This window comes from Agelaius tricolor, unplaced genomic scaffold (assembly GCF_023055355.1).
Source record: "Agelaius tricolor isolate 1412-34295 unplaced genomic scaffold, bAgeTri1.0.p SCAF_11, whole genome shotgun sequence".
NCBI lineage: Eukaryota > Metazoa > Chordata > Aves > Passeriformes > Icteridae > Agelaius > Agelaius tricolor.
Genome location: NW_027269271.1, coordinates 30,367,145 through 30,384,043, shown reverse-complemented (window position 1 = coordinate 30,384,043; position 16,899 = coordinate 30,367,145). Strand labels below are relative to the sequence as shown.

The window sequence follows — 16,899 nt, the reverse complement described above, 5'->3', positions numbered from 1 at the left end:
TTGGATGACATCCCTCCCCAAAAGCAGCACGTGGGCTTGACGTGGAGCCTGGGAACAGAGCACACGGCCCATGGCTGGAAGGGCTCTGTTTCTGCTCTTCCCTGTGAGCCCAAGCGAGAGAATTCCTTTTACGTTCATCTGTCCTCATGGAAGCCTGGAAGAGGAGAAGAGATAAATGATTATAAATGATTAACATCATCTAAATAGAATTCCTTCATTCTGAGAGCCTTTGTGACACACTCCCTTGGGAAATACTCCCAGCTGAAATGGAATTCTGCTCCGTTCCTCACACTTCTCCCATGGCTCTTGTCAAACACACGAGGCATTAAAAGTCAGCAGTAACAATGCCAATAATGGTGCCCTGGTGAGAACCCAACTGGCAGCTTGGAAATGCAGGCAGACGGGGAAATACTGGAAAAACCCACCCTAAGGGGTAAACTTTCCTTCCCAAATCCTGCAGCTGCTCTGGATAAAGATCCATCAGGGTGTGATGTGTGTGAAAAATGGGGTTTGCAAGAGAAGAAAAATGGATTTTCAGTGGTGTTTAAAGAGTTCGAAATGATGGCTGAAAACGTGGGGGGAATTTCGATTGCTGCCCTGCCCCAGCATTCCAGGAGGCAGCTGGTGGAACACTGTGGGACACAGGGGGGGATTGCTGGGTGCTTGTGCAGGGCCAGCAGCCTCACTGGATGATCCCTGGGCGTCCCTCCAGCTCTGGATATTCCATGATTCTGTCAGGCTGCCAGGGTGGGAGCCACGGCTCCAACTCCATTTCCCAACATCCTTTAGAAAGACAGGAGAGAATCAATATTTTCCTACTGATTAGCTGATAAAAGGGAGATGATAAAAGGGAGGAATAAAAATTGCATTTGTCAGTCAGCTACTGCACACAGCAGCAGATAAAATGATTACCGAGCACTGGTGGGGCTCAGGCTCATTCCAGTGATTCATGGGGATGTTGGGAAGCTGTGCTGGGACTGAAGGGCATCTGGAGTTTGTGCCTTGGAGTCCACTCAATCCATGAATACGTGGGATGGGAGCTGTGACTCCCAGCCCTGCTCAGCCCTGCAGCAGCAGCTGCTGCACCCCAATTGCTGTGTCCGTGGCCAGTGGCACAGAGAGGAGCAGTGCCCAAGCCCCCAGAGTGGCCCTGGATTGGGAATTGTGAGCTCAGCACTCCTGGATGCCCAGTTCCTCTCCTGGTCACACAGAGTGCAGTGACAGAACTTTCCTGTAAATGAAAGACGGAGTTTCTAAGAACTCTTCTGACTAATGTGGCTCAGTCTTGGCTGGAGGACACAAACCCTTCATCAAACACAGTGAGAAATGCCAGAGAATGCTCAAATCCAGGGAATGTGAGGCTGGGAGGGAGCAGGCTGACCCCAGCACTCAGAATGCTGGGGCTGGGAGCCAGGCCCTGCCTCGGGCTTAGCTGGGCTGGATTCAAGGCTTAGTGCTGGTCCTTTGTTTCCCAAGGACAAGGGAATCCTCAGCCAACACGAGGGACTGGGGCCTCAGCATGGAAACCGAATTGCCCTGGAAGTGCAGTGAATCTGAATCCAATCTGCAACACCAAATCCAAGGAAAAACACATCCTCTGGGTTTCAGAAAGATGGAATAAGGGAAATACAAGCCAGACCTGCGATCAGCCCAGAGCAGGGCCACAGGGTGGCTCCAGAGCTGTCATGAAGCAGCAGATACTGAAACAGCCCAGAGGATTCTCGCCTACTCAGAGGGACGGAATCATGGAATATCCTGAGCTGGATCCCACAGGGATCATCCAGTCCAAGGCCTGGCCCTGCACACACACCCCAATGCTGCCACCCTGTGCCTGAGCATGGTCCAAGCAGTTCCTGAGCTCTGGCAGGTCTGGGAAGGTGGCATAAACTCTGCCCAATCAGTGGATCAGGAGCTCACTGCACTCTCCCACAAGCTCCCTTCAAGGAGACCAGGTCCTGGCAGGTCCAAGCTCAGAGGCAGCCTCAGGCTGATATCCCACGGGTCAAGAAAATCATGGAGCAACTCATTGAGGATTTCCCTGCTGGCAGAGGCATCTGCCCTTGCCCCACGTGAATGGGACGGGGGAATCCAGGGCAGCAGGAGGCTGAGGAAGCACAGCAGCTTCTCATTCCATGGCAGATGTTCCTGGGACACAAAGCAGACCCCGCTGCTCCCCACAGACCAGGCAGCAGCTCCAGGGCACAGCAGGGGCTGGGCTGCCTGGAAAATCACCTGGATCTGAGGGACTTCCCATGGAGGGGCTCCAGGAGCTGACCTGGTGTAACCAGGGGCCCACCCTCTGCAGGGACAAGGGAAAAGGGGCAGTGGCTGCACACGGACACTGGGCAGGCTCGGATGGGACCCTGGGCAGGAATTGTTCCTGGCAGGGCGGGCAGGCCCTGGAATAGAATTCCCAGAGCAGCTGGGGCTGCCCCTGGATCCCTGGCAGTGCCCAAGGCCAGGCTGGACACTGGGGCTGGAGCAGCCTGGGACAGGGGGAGGTGTCCCTGCCATGGCAGGGCTGGCACTGGGTGGGCTCTGAGGTCCCTTCCAAGCCAAGCCAGTCTGGGATGCTGTGGGATGAGGAGGGCTGGGTGGGAACACCTTCACTTGGGTTTAGTCAGGATTTAATCCCTCTGTGCAATGAAGGTTATTCTGGGTGTGGCCAGTACAGAATTGTCCTGCCTCAGCTCCAGCCTCCCCTCAGCTCCATTCCCTCTCTCCCCTCAGCTCCATTCCCCTCCTGCCTTCCCACAGGAAAATCCCAACAGCTCCAGGGTCACTCCATCCCCTGATTTTGAACACAAGGAGCACGTGCACAGGGGAATATAAGCAAGGAAAGGAAAAGCAGGTTTTAATTAAAAGAATTCCAATCGTTCCCACAGCACATGATTTTTTCAAATGATAAAGATTCCGCTTTAGAGAGTTATGATTTGCCAGGTGTTGGATTTCACTTCATCTCCAATGTTGCATCAAGATAAGGAAAAGCATCAAGAGAAGGAAAAGCTTTTAAGCAAATCTCCAACCTAATCAAAATAGATCTGAGCTCCATCAAGTTTTTGAGCTGAGCTGATGGGTGAGAAGAGAATGAGAGCAGTAAGAAGAAGCAGCCCCTGTGCCCCAAACCCTGCAGGAGCAGGGGGAGCACTGAGCTCTGCTGGGAGAACTGGGATCACATTCCTGGGTGCCCACGGCTGCTCCCATACAGCTCCTGGCTCCAGGGAGAGCCCAGGCTGTGCCCAGCACAGCCAGGGAGAGCAGCCCAACAGCAGCAGGGAGAGTCCCAGGAACCCAGGCTGGAATTCCCAAAGGCAAAGCAAGAGTGGTTTGGTTTTCCGTGTCCTCGTCCACAGCCATGTCCAGTTCCAAGGTCCTTTTTGACCCTCAAGGTTTATGCAAACTGCAGGAAGGAAAGGGAGGGGTCAGTGTGCTCTGCCCCTCTATCAACCACACATTTTTATCTCCTTTTCATAAATTAGAGTCGCATTTCAGCCTTTGATTCTCCTGAACCCATGGGGAACTGTGCCTGGGACACCCCAGCTGCTCCTGAACCCATGGGGAACTGTGCCTGAGCAGGGCTGCAAACAGGGAATCTTTCCCTCCCCAGCCCAGGGTCCATCTGGGAGGAGCTGAGGGCTCAGCCCCTGGGAAAGGCTGGGTGGGGATGATTTTTGGAGGGGAACTCCCCACTCACCGCAGCCTCCAGGGCCTGGTCCAGGTCTGCCAGCAAATCCTCCTCATCCTCCAGCCCCACCGAGAGGCGGATCAAGGTGTCGCTGATTCCCAGAGCTTCCCTTTCCTTCTCAGGCACTGAGGCGTGGGTCATGGTGGCCCTGAAAGGGCAAAAAGACAAAAACCATTTTATCCCAAGAATTTGGGATTTGTATTGGTAAAACCAGCCCAGCTGGTTCCCTGCCAGCACCCCTGAAGTGGCAGCAGGATCTGACACCTCCTCTGTGCCACCTGTGTGACCCCACAGATGCAAAGAGCTCCTGGCAGCAGTTCCTGGAAATGGTGGGAATGCTGACAAGTCAGGGAATTGCATCTCCAGCTCGTATTTGCAGGACACAAATGATTGACAAGAAGTGGATACCTAAAAATCTGGACAAAGGAGAAAATCCTACTCCCCTTCCTTCCAGAGCTGTTCTTTTATTCTACAGAAGCTCTGTAAGCTCTGCACATGGGGAATGTGCAACCTCCAGCACAAAATCTCCTGGTTTCATTTTTGGTTTCTCAGATCCCTTCTCAAACTGCCCCAAAGAACTCTGGGGGGTTTATTCTCTCCAGCTACAGAGGACACAGGCAAGAAGGGATTTCCCCATGTGCTGTCACTGGCACCAGTTCCTTTCAGCTGCTGGAGGGGTTCAACATTTGCTGTGAAATCAGTAAGTGAAATGATTTAACATTTAAATACAGTCATTCATTTCCATGGGCCTTTTCAAAAAGCAAGCTGGCTTTGAGTGAAATAATGCAATTCCATGAAGATGCTGTTTTGAGCAGTTTAAAAGGCCCCAGGAGGCCCTGCCAGGGACCAGAGGCAGCTGGGTGCACACAGTGACCGTGCCCCTTGTGTGAGCAGGGAGCAGGGCATTCCTCCATCCAAGCTGCTCCTCATCCCAACACTCTGCAGCTCCTGGGATTGCCTTCATGGACACCAACTGTGCCTCAGCCCTCCAGGCAAAGTTCCTCTATCTCTGCCCTCCCACAGGATTCCCTCCCTCTGCAATCTCCCCTGGCTTTGTGCTGCACAACAGTCCCTGAGTTCAGCTAAAGGCAAAACAGCAAAACAGCTTGGAGGGCTGGGAAATTGTGGGAATTTAGTGGTGCTCTGCAGCTTTGGGAGGCTCTGAGGATGGGAGGATGAACTTACGGATGCTCCACCAGGCTCTCGAAGCCACCCACGCTAAAGCCCAGAGTGAACACCTGTGGGAGAAAGGGAAGGAGGTTATGGATTCATGGACAGAGACCTCACAGAATCAGGGAATTTCCTGAGTTGGAGGTGCCCACAGGGATCACTGATCCAGCCCCTGGCCCTGCACAGACTCCCCAACAATCCCACCCTGAGCATCCCTGGCAGAGCTGCCCAAACCCTCCTGGAGCTCCAGCAGCCTCAGGGCTGGGACCTCTTCAGGGACATTGAGGAAAATGGAAAGTTTAGGGACTTTTCTTCCCCTCAAGTTTTTCTATAACTTCCATATGATAAGTTGTATTAGCTGTAATTAGGGAACAAAGTGCACATCTTGCAGGGAAGAGCTAAGATTGAAAACAGACTCATCCTGCCCCTGGATCCCAGGGAGTGTCCTTGGTTGGACCCAGCCAAGCATTCCCAGAGCCAGGGGCTCCCTCAGTGCCTTTGCCCCTGAGGGCTCTTTGCAATATTCCAGCAGAGCTGCACCAGCCCCAGCTCCCAGCCCTGCAGGAAGCCCTTTGCCAGCAGCAGCTCCTGGGCTGAGCTGGACACGCCTCACCCTGGGAGCAAACACACAAACACTCCCAGGGGGATGAGGGGACCCTTTGTTCCCTCTCATTAACCCCATGGACAAATTATCCCTGATTTATAGTGGGATTTATGGGACACACCCAAAGGATTGGCAAGAAAAGCCACCACACCCTCCCCTCAGCAGGGCAGATTCAGCTCCCTCTGAGGGTGACTTAATTGTCTTTACCTTCAGGTTCCTGAAAAAGGCAAAGGCATTTTCTTTTTCCCCTTTGATGTAGAAGCTGACTATCCCAGAACAGCCTGTGCACTGCTTCTTCACCACCTCATACTCAGGGTGGGAACACAGCCCTGGAATGGAGAGAGTTGGGAGAATTCCCAGAGAATTCCAGTGCAGAGCTGGGGCAGCTCAGCCTCACCCAGCCCCAGCCACGGGGCACCACAGCTCCCAAATCCCTGCCCTGGGATGCTCCCCAGTCCCTGCCCACCCACCTGGGTAAAGGACCTTCTTCACCCTGGGATGGCGTTGCAGGAACTGCGCCACAGCCAGGCCGTTGTGGAAGTGCAGCTTCATCCGGATGTGCAGAGTCTTGAGCCCCCGGTTGCAGAGGAAGCAGTCAAAGGGGGAGGGGACAGCTCCCAGGTCTGTGGGAATGGGAGCAGAATTCCACAGAATCCCACAGCAACACTGGTGTTCTGCATTCAGCAAAGCCAAACACAGCCTCACCTCCAGCATTCCCCACCTTGGCACAAGTGGGAGACGCTCACGGCAATCTCTGGTCCTCATCTCCCACACTGGGCAGCCAATTAATTAATGAGCCCAATTAATAGGCTCAGGCCTCAAGGATTACATTTATTGGGCACAGTGCACCCTCAGTGCAGAGGGCACAGCCCTGGACAGGAATTTATTCCTGGCAATGAAGAGGCCGGAAAATTGCTGGAATGATCCGAGGTAAGAAAATTCTGCATTGGGCACACCCTGAAGGGTGAGGGAGTTTCAAACCCCCCCAGCTGCAGGTGGCACCTCAGGGGTTTCAGGATGGGCCCCAGTGCTCTCCTGAAGTGCTCAGGAAGTGGAGATCAATGGCTCTCATTTTATGGGACTATTTTATTGAGCTTTCCCAGCTCTGTTAATTTACATTCCAGGCAGATTTCCCACTTGTGTGCATGCCCACCCTCCCCAGCAGGAGCTCTGGATGTGAACAGGATTCCTGTCAGGAATCCCCTGTCTGAACTTACACTTCTGCAGGAATTTCAGCCTCTCATAGAGATCATCCCTGTTGACAGAGACCAGGCCCATGAGGACATCACTGTGCCCTGCAAATGACAGGGGACAAGAATGGGATCAGCCACTCCAGGGTCCTGCCACAAGCCCCAAGTGTAAATAAAACCCCTGGGACACCTCCCACCACCCCAGGCTGCTCCAACCCCAGTGTCCAACCTGGCCTTGGGCACTGCCAGGGATCCAGGGGCCTCCCCACCCTCCCAGACAGGAATTCCTTCCCAATCTCCCTCCATCCCTGCCCTAAGGATGTCCTGAACTCTCACACTCACCATTCACGTATTTGGTTGCAGAAGTCATACTAATATCAGCCCCCAGGGACAAGGGACGCTGAAAGGAAAGGAAAATGACATCATAATTCAAGTTTGGGTTCATTCCCAGCCATTCCAAAGGGCTCTGAGCTCACACAGGATAAACAAGGGGAGAAACAAACACAAAAACCTGAGGATGACAATAGAACATGTGCTAAAGGCAGCAGTACAGGCAGGCACTCTGAATTCAAGGGAAGCACAAGAAAATGGGATTTAAAAGCACTGCTCCAACTCCCACAGGCTCCAGGGAGAGAAGAGATTGAGCACATCCAACACACAGTGCACAGCTGGGAAAAAATAGTTCTGCAGCTCAGCTGAGGCAGGGACACACCATGGCATGGACCCCAGAAAGGGCATTTCCATGGGAAATGAAGGACTCCAGCTGCAGAGCAAAAGAATTGCTGTGCTTTCCAGCTGTTGAGATCCTGCCCTGGAGGAGCTGAGAACATCAGCAAAGGAGGCTCCTTTGGCAGCTCTCTCTCCCCTCAGCTCCCAGCTCTCTGCCCAGGAGCCTCCTGAGGTGAGACAAACCAGGAGGTGGATGGGCAAGAGGTGCTGAGCAGTGCCAGATTTTTAATCAATCACTAATTAAGGCACTTTGCACATGGTATCAACACATTCTAAAGAGTGAGGGGCATCACTGTTAAAACTTAACAAAGCAGGCAGATTCCAGCCCATAGTGAGAGCAACAATGCTTGGAGGTTCATTAAGTTTTATAAATGCTTCATATTCTGAAGCATTTATAAAACTTAAATCTCTTCACTTCATGTCTTCCAGTTATCAGTACAGCAAAGTTCTGGCAGTTGTTATGAAGAAAGTTATAAACTTCTGAGTCATATATTCAGCAAAATAGTGAAGAAAAAGGTAAAGTGGATGTATCCAAAAAAGACTGAACAAAGTTTACTCGGTTTTAGTTTTTCTTCCACTACCTTCTGGTTTTTACATTTGTGGCTCAGAACCGCATCTGCAGAAGAATTGATGTAAAAAGGCCAAAGTGAGGGAACACTTTGTAACTGTTCTGGTTTCCATCAGGAAGAACAGAATTCCATCATTCCTGGAGGACAGACACCCCCTGCCCCCTTCACTGCAGCACCTGGGCTGGGGCTGAACCAGAGCAGGTGATTTTACAAGGCAGAGACCAAAACAGCAGTTCCTTGGTGGTGCTTTCCTTCCCACAAGGGATCTCCAGCCCCACTGGGACAGGTGACAGTCCTGTCCTTTTCCCACACACCTGGAAATATGGAGACATGAAGCTGTTGTCCACGGCCAGCAGCACCCCCGGGTGCCTGTGCACGGTATCTGCGCAGGCTTTGATGTCGATCACCTTCAGCGTGGGGTTCGTGGGGGTCTCGAGCCAAACCAGCTGCACAAACCCAACAAAACCCCAGGTCAGAGGGTTCCCAGTGCTGGGCTGAGTCCCAGGGGCTCTGGGTGCTCAGTGCTGGCAGCTCCCCGTGCGTTTGTGCACTGGGGACGGGCAGTGGCCCTGCCAGAGCCAGGGGAGGCTCCGGCGGCTTCCTCCAAGCTCAGGGAGCTTCCCCTGGCGCTGGGCTTGTGCCATCCCAGGGCATCCCAGCTGGAGAAGGCCTCAGCCAGGCAGGCCAGAGCCTCTCCCAGCACAGTTCCCTTCCCCTGGAGCAGGGGATCCCCAGCAGTGCCACGGAGCCCCCCCGGCTCCGCGTTCCCTCTGCTCTTGCTCACCTTTGTGCTGTTCCCTCCTCTCTCTCCAGGGCTCTCTGCCCTTCTGGGGATGCTTTCCATGAGGGAGCACAGGGGGATAGGGTGGATCCAGCTGTGCCCCAGGCTGCCCCCCTCAGCTCAACACACCCCCAACCCCACAGGAGCAAGGGTAAAACAATTGAACGTCCCTTCAAAATCCATTTCCCTCTCCCCTACCCTGGTCGTGGGATTTTCTTTAATTGTACGTTCCAGCAGACTTAGGTTTCTGCAGTCAATATAAACCACTTTCAAATTATAATCGTCTCTTATTTTGTTGAATAATTCTATCGTGCCTAAAAAAAACCCAAAAACAAAACAAAACAAAAAGAAAAATCACAAAATGAAACAACTTCCTTAACTTTCATTCCCTGCTCTCCAGCCTCCTGCATCGTGCAGGGACAGGCAGGAGGGCACAGCTTTATGCTGCACACCATCAATGGCACATTTATACTTTCTTTATTTACAAAGTTTAAAGATTGTTGCAGATTGAGTGATCATGAAACAGTAATAATTTGAATATGGGATCAGAGTGATTTGGGAAGTACTTGGAATCAATGTGGGGTTTATGATCAGGAAATTAAACAGAGAAGAATCAAGGGGAACACTCCAGCTACTGTTTCCCATCCCTCCAATAAAAATGATTCCTTCCTGTCTTTGAAGCCTTTCCCTGGGAAGATTAAAAGAATCCAACAGGTGATCAATGGATGTGCAGCACTCACTACCAGGAAACACGGCCTGGATTAAAAATTCATTGATTGGGACCTTTTGCCAAGCTGATCCCCAGGGACTCAGTTTTCCATCTGAGCAGGAAGGGATGGAACATGGAGGTGGATTCTGTGAGCTGAAGGGAACATCTGAGCCATGTTTGGGTGGTTCTTTGGTGAGAAACCCTTTCTTTCTAACAAACCAAACCAGAGGAGGAGCAATGAAATTCAGCCTTGCAGAAACCAGCCCAGGCTGAGGCTTCAAGGAGCAGGGGAAAGTTCCCAGGACCTGGAGTGAGCTCACCCTGCTCAGAGAAGGACTCTGGCAGAGCTGGGTGCACTCTGCCACTGGGGAGTTGTGAGGAAGGGGGGATTGATAAAAACAGGCTTCAAAGAACAGTGAGGTCCTACAGGGGAAATTCAGAGTTCCTGAGAGCCACAGACAGGTTTGGTCCCTTGCACAAAGAAGGCTGAAGCCACAGGGTGCTGTACTCACCTCCATAGACATCATCCATGCAGATAATTGAGTCCCCTGTCTTCAGCAGGTGACAGATGTTCAGAATTGCTGCCATGCCAGAGGAATAAGCCAAGCCTGGAGGAGAAAGGATCATCAGTGTTTGATGTGACACAACAAGTCAGACTTGCCTTGGCCTTCCTCCCTTGGCCTCTGAAAAGAACCTGTTCTGTCACTGCCTCACTGGGAACGTGGAGCCAGAGAAAGCAGGGGATGGATGTGGACAGCACGGAACCAGCACGGACACTGGCACAGACTGGGACACACTGGGAATGGACTGGGGCCAGGGGCTGCCTGCTCCCACTGCTCCAGTGCTGCTGCACAAGGATGGATCCAGCTCAGCCCAGGCATCAGCCACAGTGAGGAAGCAGGAGACAATCCCAGGGATGGAGCTGGACTTTGCTGAACCAGAAGTTTTGGGCTCTTCCCCACCTTGGAGCTGCTCCTGCCCACAGCCAACAGCCAGAGCCATGGTGATGGAATCATGGAATGGTTTGGGATGGAGGGAGCCCAAAGCCCACCCAGTGCCACCCCCTGTCCCAGGCTGCTCCAAGCCCTGTCCAACCCATGAGGTGCTCACTGTATTTGGCTCCATCGAGGGCGGCCACAACCTTTTCCAGGCAATCCCGATTAGGGTTCCCAAACCGGGTGTACTCATAACCCTAGTGTGGGAATAAGAAACAAACATCAGAGAGGGCGTTGGGAAAGTCTAGGATAAAAGCAGTTCTAGGTTCCTTAAAGAGCCCTGGCTGAGGGCATCCAGCTCCACCCAGAACAGCAGGAGGCTGTCCTGGCACAACACCCAGCTGGGCATCGCTGCCAGAGAAAGGGCCTGGGGGGCACTGGGGCAAGGAGCCACATTCTCCTGCTTCTCCCCAGACATCCATCCGTGGCCACTGTGGGAGAAAGGGCTTGGGCTGCACAGTCCAACCACCCTCAGAATGCCAGGCTGGCTTAGGCTGGAAGGGACCGCAGCGGCTCCTCCGGTCCCACCGCCGCTCAGCAGGGCCATCCCGGAGCACAGGCACGGGACCGCGGGCAGGCGGCTCTGCAATGGCCCCGTGAGGAGACTCCACCGCCGCCCCGGGCGAGAGCCCCGCTCCCGGCCCAGCGAGATGCTCGCATTTGCCCAGGAGCTGCCACGTGGGGAAAGATCCGCGCCGGGAGCTCCCTGCCCTGCCCAGGACCTGCCGCCTCCCGTTCCCCGCAGCGAGGCTCGGTGGCCCTGTGCTAACCGCACTCACCTTGTTCTTATTGGGTTCCTCCTGCTTGAAGGTGGTGGAGAGCGTGATGGGCGGCACGACAGCCCAAGAGCTCCACTGCTCGGGCTCCTGCCCGTAGTGGATGGCATCGGTGGCGAAGTGAGGGAAAGACGGCAGGTAGCCGCAGCGCTTGCAACAGCTCATCATAGTCGCAGCTCTGAGGGAGCGGCCGTCAGCGCGGCTGGTTTTATGGACCCCGCGGGCTCGGCGGGGCGCGGCTTTCGCGCCTCCTCATTGGCTGCGAAGCCGGCGGGGCGGGGCCCCCGCGCCCTCCCATTGGCTGCCGGCGGGGCCCGCCCTGCACAGGCAGCGCCCGCCCGCTGGGGGGCGCCGCGCGCTGCGCGCTGAGGGGCCGCTCCCGGGAGCCTTCCCGGGATCCAGGGGAGCCTTTCCCGGGAGGAACCGGGAATAATCCGGCAGCACGGGAATGACCCACAGGGGAGCAGCGTGCTGACTGCCCGGCAGCGCTGCCTGCAGTACCTCAGCACTGGGAATAACCCCAGCGCGGCACGGGCCGGGGCGACCTGCTGGAGCAGCTCTGGGGGAAGGATCTGGGGGTCCTGAGGGACAACGAGCTGTGCCCGGCCAGCGGTGCCCAGTGGGATTCTGAGGGACAACGAGCTGTGCCCGGCCAGCGGTGTCCAGAGGGATCCTGAGGGACAACGAGCTGTGCCCGGCCAGCGGTGTCCAGAGGGATCCTGAGGGACAACGAGCTGTGCCCGGCCAGCGGTGCCCAGTGGGATCCTGAGGGACAATGAGCTGTGCCCGGCCAGCGGTGTCCAGTGGGATCCTGAGGGACAACGAGCTGTGCCCGGCCAGCGGTGCCCAGTGGGATCCTGAGGGACAATGAGCTGTGCCCGGCCAGCGGTGTCCAGGGGGATCCTGGGGTGCCACAGCAGAGCATTCCCAGTGGGTCAGGGGGGATCCTGCCCCTGTGCCCAGCCCTGGAGGCACCTCTGGGTGCTGTGTCCAGCTCTGGCTCCTCAGCACAGCAGGGACAGGAGCTCCTGGAGGTTGAGCAAGGGCCTGGAGCATCTCGGTGCCCAGGAAAGGCTGAGGGAGCTGGGGCTGCTCAGCCTGGAGAGGAGCCCCAGCTGAGAGGGGCCTCAGCCCTGGGTGTCCCTGTGTGCAGGGAGGGGCCGAGCAGTGCCAAGGCTCTGCTCTGGTGCCCAGCAATGGCACCAGAGGATTTGGACTCGATGGTCTGGGAGGGTTCTCCCAACCTCAAGGATCCTGAGAGGAGTAGGAATTACCTGTGGCACCAAAATGGGTCCTTAGTGGTCATCCAAACACATGGAGATGGAAAATAGTGCAGTATTTCTCATTTTTTGATATATAAAAGAATGGAGACAATAAATCTGTGAGGATTTTAGCAGACACATTTATGGATAAATACACTGCTAAAATATCACCTCTGTACCAAGTCATGTTTTATAGGTTATAGCAACCCCTTGTTACCTGAGTGAGGGTCTGGGTGTGCCATGTGGTCAAGAGTGTGGACCTCAGGGAATGAAAAACACAGCAACAGCTTTGCACGGTAGAAATTAATATTACCGGTGTTTGCTTCTGCAACATGAGATGCAGAAACTGAATGTTATGTGCAGAGTACACAAAATTGCCTTTTTGTGGTTGGTGTGGTCAGGTTGGTTCAGTACACAGAAATCTGTGATGTTGCAACACATTTAAATGTGTTTTCTGCTGGTGGGAAATGAGACATCCAGAGATCTGTGTGGGGACATGGAGAGGGACAAAAATACACTTTGAATTATTATTGTCAATGTACAACTTGCATCTCACTGCTCAGACAAAATCAGCTGAGTTCAAGCACTTTATCTTACTCAAGAGAATATCTCCCAGAGCAACGTGAGCAGCAGAGCCCCCTGAGCCCGGGCCAGGCGGGTGTGAGGAGGGTGAGGTGTGACAGAACGGGCTCAGGGCTGTGCTCCAGCCCTGCTCCTGCTGTGGCAGGAGCTGCAAGGCCCCTCTGCTCCAGCTGAGCGGTCACTGCAGGGACAGGGGCTGCTGGCACCGGCCTTCAACCCCTCCAGAGCAGTTGGTGACAGCAAAGGCACCAGAGGGGACGCCAGTGCCTCCCAGTGTGTCCCAGCCACGCAGCTGGGGCTGCCCCGTGCTGGGCTGAGCTGGGGCTGCTGCTCTGGGAGAAGGAGCAAACCCTCCCTGCACTGCCCTCCCAGCAGGATCCCACCCTGTATCCTGCCCCACAGAGACACGGGCTGCTTGTTTGGGAATGCAGCCCTCAGGCATGGCAGCACCCAAACAGGTCCTGCCCTGGCACAAAGCCCCGGCTGCGTCCCGCTCTGGCTCACTGGGAGCCAGACTCTGTGTCCTGGATGGGGAACTGGAGAGACATCCAGGGCCTGGCAGGGAAGGACAGAGGGGAATGGCTTTCCACTGCCAGGGAGCAGCAAACACCACAATTTGCAATCAGCCATTCTTGGTATTTAAGACATCATTGGCCACTGAATGCAATCCTGGAGCAGGAGTTCCTGCTGAGAATACCCAATGTGGGTATTTAGCAATATTTCAGTGGTACAGGGCACTGCAGGGCAAAGGAAAGCTCATTGCTGCCCATCCTCCACATACCTGCCACAAATCCAGGACTCGGCACTTTTGAATTTAGGTCATTAGGAATTGAGGTAATTTTGGAATTAAGTTGTTGGAAATTTGAGACAAGCTGAGAATATAGAGAGAAAGCAAGACCTTGAGAGCATCTCAGCTGGAGAGTCTGTGGGAGGGAAGGAGAAGTGTGATAGGGAGGAGTCAGATTCGTTAGCAGATAATGGCAGGAATTACGGGAATCAGGTCATGAATTAATTAAGGGGGTCATTTCTTTCCCAGTAGTTAAGGAATATTACCTGGTAGTTAAAGGAATTAAGAAACCCTCTCTGGCACAGGAAGGTGTCTGAGGGATGGAACAGATTATCAGGTGTGAGGGCTAATTGTGCCAAGGACTGGAGCTGGGATCGGGGCATGGTCTGTGAGGAGGGGAACACAACGTGGTGGCAATCCTGGGGAGCTGCGGGCTGGCAGTGCCAGCCCAGAGTGGCCACCTGGCCAGAGTGGTCACTGCAGGGACAGGGGCTGCTGGCACCGGGCTTCAACCTCTCCAGAGCAGTGCAGCAACTCCATGCAGGCACCTCCTTGCTTGGCACAGGCACAGCTTCCACTTTAACAAGACCTGGTTTCAATATTTATAACACAACTGATGAAACTCAGGTGTGAATAATTATAATTCACCTGGAGAATTATCCTTGCCCTGTGACAGAGATAAATTTGCCTGCCTTGAACTGAACATGAAAAGCAGGATTTATCAACATGGTATTTGATGTGTTTGCAGTTCTGTGGGGACAGAGGCAGAAATCTCACGTGAAATACTGTGTTGCAGTTGAGTTTCACGTGTGCCAGGCTGGGCTCCTCCCTGCAGCACCTGGATAAGCTGATGGATCTAATCACGACAAATATCACCTTCAGGAGGGCAGTGCCAGGCTTGCTGCAGCCCGAGGAGCTTTGCTGCAGCTTCCTTTGCCCCTCGTGGCAGCAGGGCAGGGCTCCTGCAGGGATCTGCCATGGGGAGGGGACACAAATTCCTGTTCCTGCTCCAGGGCTGGCTGTGCCCAGCTCAGGGCCAGGGGCACCCACAGCCCGTTCCTGCTCAGCCAGACTCTGGCTGGGAGGGCTCAGCTGGGCTGGGCTCAGGCTGGGACCTGGGGGTCCCTCCCTGGCAGCTGCTGAAGGGCTCGGGGTGTCCCCGGGCCAGGAGCTGCCTCTGCTCCTGGCAGGGCTTTGCTCTGCCTGCTGCCTTCTGCTCTGGGCTCTGCCATGGAACAGCCTGGCCCTGGGACACAAGTTTCCAGAATTCATCTTTTGCTGATCCTCTCCTTGCCAAACACTCGCCTCCCTTCAGACCTGAGTGCTGGCTGCTGGCTGGCAGCAGGGACATTGTCCTGGAGCTTTAGAGATGGCAAACGTGTGGGTTCCAGCTCCAGGAAATCCTTGGGAAAGCTTCAGAGGTGCTTGTCTGAGGAATTAAAGTCATCACCTGGAAAGGACAATATTTACAGTATCTCTCTGCTTCCATTTCACAGCCTCAGTGTAAATCCTGACTTCCACACAAATTTATTATTTACCTTTGTCACTGGAGACCTTGTCTGGAGTTATTTATCATATATATTGTGTGTGATTATATTTCAACTTCAAATTACCACTGGCAGACACGACCATGCCCTGGCATCTTTCTTTAAGAGAGGGACGCAGGGACACCTCCCTGTCCCAGGGTGCTCCAAGCCCCATCCAACCTGCCCTGGAACTCTTCTTGCTGATAGTTACAAGCCTGATGAGACACATTTATGGCATTCAAAAGCCTGGTGAGATAAATTTGCTTAATTCAGCCTGTGGCATGTGCAAGGAAATTGTTCATAACAGGAAGATTTTCTTCCCCCTCCAAGTGTTTCATAATTCTGATAGCATTAGCTCATGTACAGCCAAACTGCCAAATTTGTGCCCTCAGTCAATACCTGGCATCAAACCAGTGGCACATGTCATGGTTTCTGCCACGCCTGACCAAAAGCTGATTGAGTTTTCTCCAGGGGTTTCTGCTGTTGGTCCCTGTGAAGCCAGGCTGGGGTTTTTCAGGACAGGGCTGACTGTGCAACAAGAGGCAAGAATCTGCTTTGCCATGAGGACTCTGCACCATCCCAGGCTGCAGTAACTGCCTTGGGATTTTGGTGTTTGGGTTCCATGGGGAATGGAAGGACTGGGACAAGATGATCCTTAAGGTCCCAAGCCTTCATTCTGGGATCTGGGTGAAGTTCTCTCTTCACAAGTTCATAACAGCAATGTTAATTATTTTAACCAGGCAGTCTGGAAAAGAGCAGAGGGTTTCCAGCCAGTTTTGTGTCTGTGTGCAGCAGCAGGGCTGGGCAGGGGCTGCTCTACTTTGGGATTCATTTCTGTGGGGTCCCGTCCTGGACATGGGGCTGGGGTGTGGGGAGAGATTTGGGCTGAGCCTCAGCCCTTCTCTGCAGTGTTTGGCCTTGAGGCAAGAGCATCAATCAATGATTATCCCAGGGGAAGCTCCCCAGGTAAAGCCTGCAGAAAGAGATGACCCTGACTGTTTCACTCTGGAGCAGCTCCCAGCCTCCTTCTCTCAGGTCATTTACAAACGTGACTCTGGATGTGTTTACATCCAAGCTCGTGCTGCCCAGGGATGTGACACGGTGTCCAACTCCTCTCCTGGAACAAGTGAGGAGACTGCAGGGGCAGGGCTGGCCAGTGCATTCACAGGGATCTCTGCAGTGCTCTGGGGAAGGGGACGGTCCCAGGGAGGTTCAGCTGGGATACTGGCAACATTTCCTCCCAGGAAGGGGGGTCAGACATTGGAACAGGAGGTTCAGGTGGGATACTGGCAACATTTCCTCACGGGAAGGGGGTCAGACATTGGAACTGGAGGTTCAGGTGGGATACTGGCAACATTTCCTCACGGGAAGGGGGGTCAGACATTGGAACAGAAGTCCCTGCCCCCAGGGGATTTAAAGCCCATGTGGATGTGGCACTTGGGGACACGGGGCACTGCTGGGAATGGCTGCACTCGATGGGCTCCGAGAGCTTTTCCCACCCAAACAATTCCTTATCCTCATTCTCCTGTGAGCA

The 16,899-nt window shown here is 54.1% G+C and overlaps 1 protein-coding gene and 1 long non-coding RNA gene across 2 annotated transcripts in view; one reads left to right on the top strand and one right to left on the bottom strand.

The window, feature by feature from the left end:
* LOC139594615 (uncharacterized) overlaps positions 1–16,899 on the top strand; it is a 276,219-nt gene that overhangs the window by 80,545 nt on the left and 178,775 nt on the right. The gene's annotated exons all lie outside the window — the stretch shown is intronic.
* LOC139594053 (cystathionine gamma-lyase-like) lies at positions 2,844–11,376 on the bottom strand. Its single transcript, XM_071435638.1, has 12 exons — positions 11,212–11,376; positions 10,548–10,629; positions 9,950–10,045; positions 8,927–9,042; positions 8,262–8,393; positions 6,992–7,049; positions 6,677–6,754; positions 5,930–6,082; positions 5,667–5,788; positions 4,871–4,923; positions 3,695–3,833; positions 2,844–3,400 (listed from the first exon to the last, which is right to left on the bottom strand). The coding sequence occupies exons 1-12, from the start codon at positions 11,374–11,376 to the stop codon at positions 3,392–3,394; spliced, it is 1,203 nt and encodes a 400-aa protein (XP_071291739.1). The 3' UTR covers positions 2,844–3,391.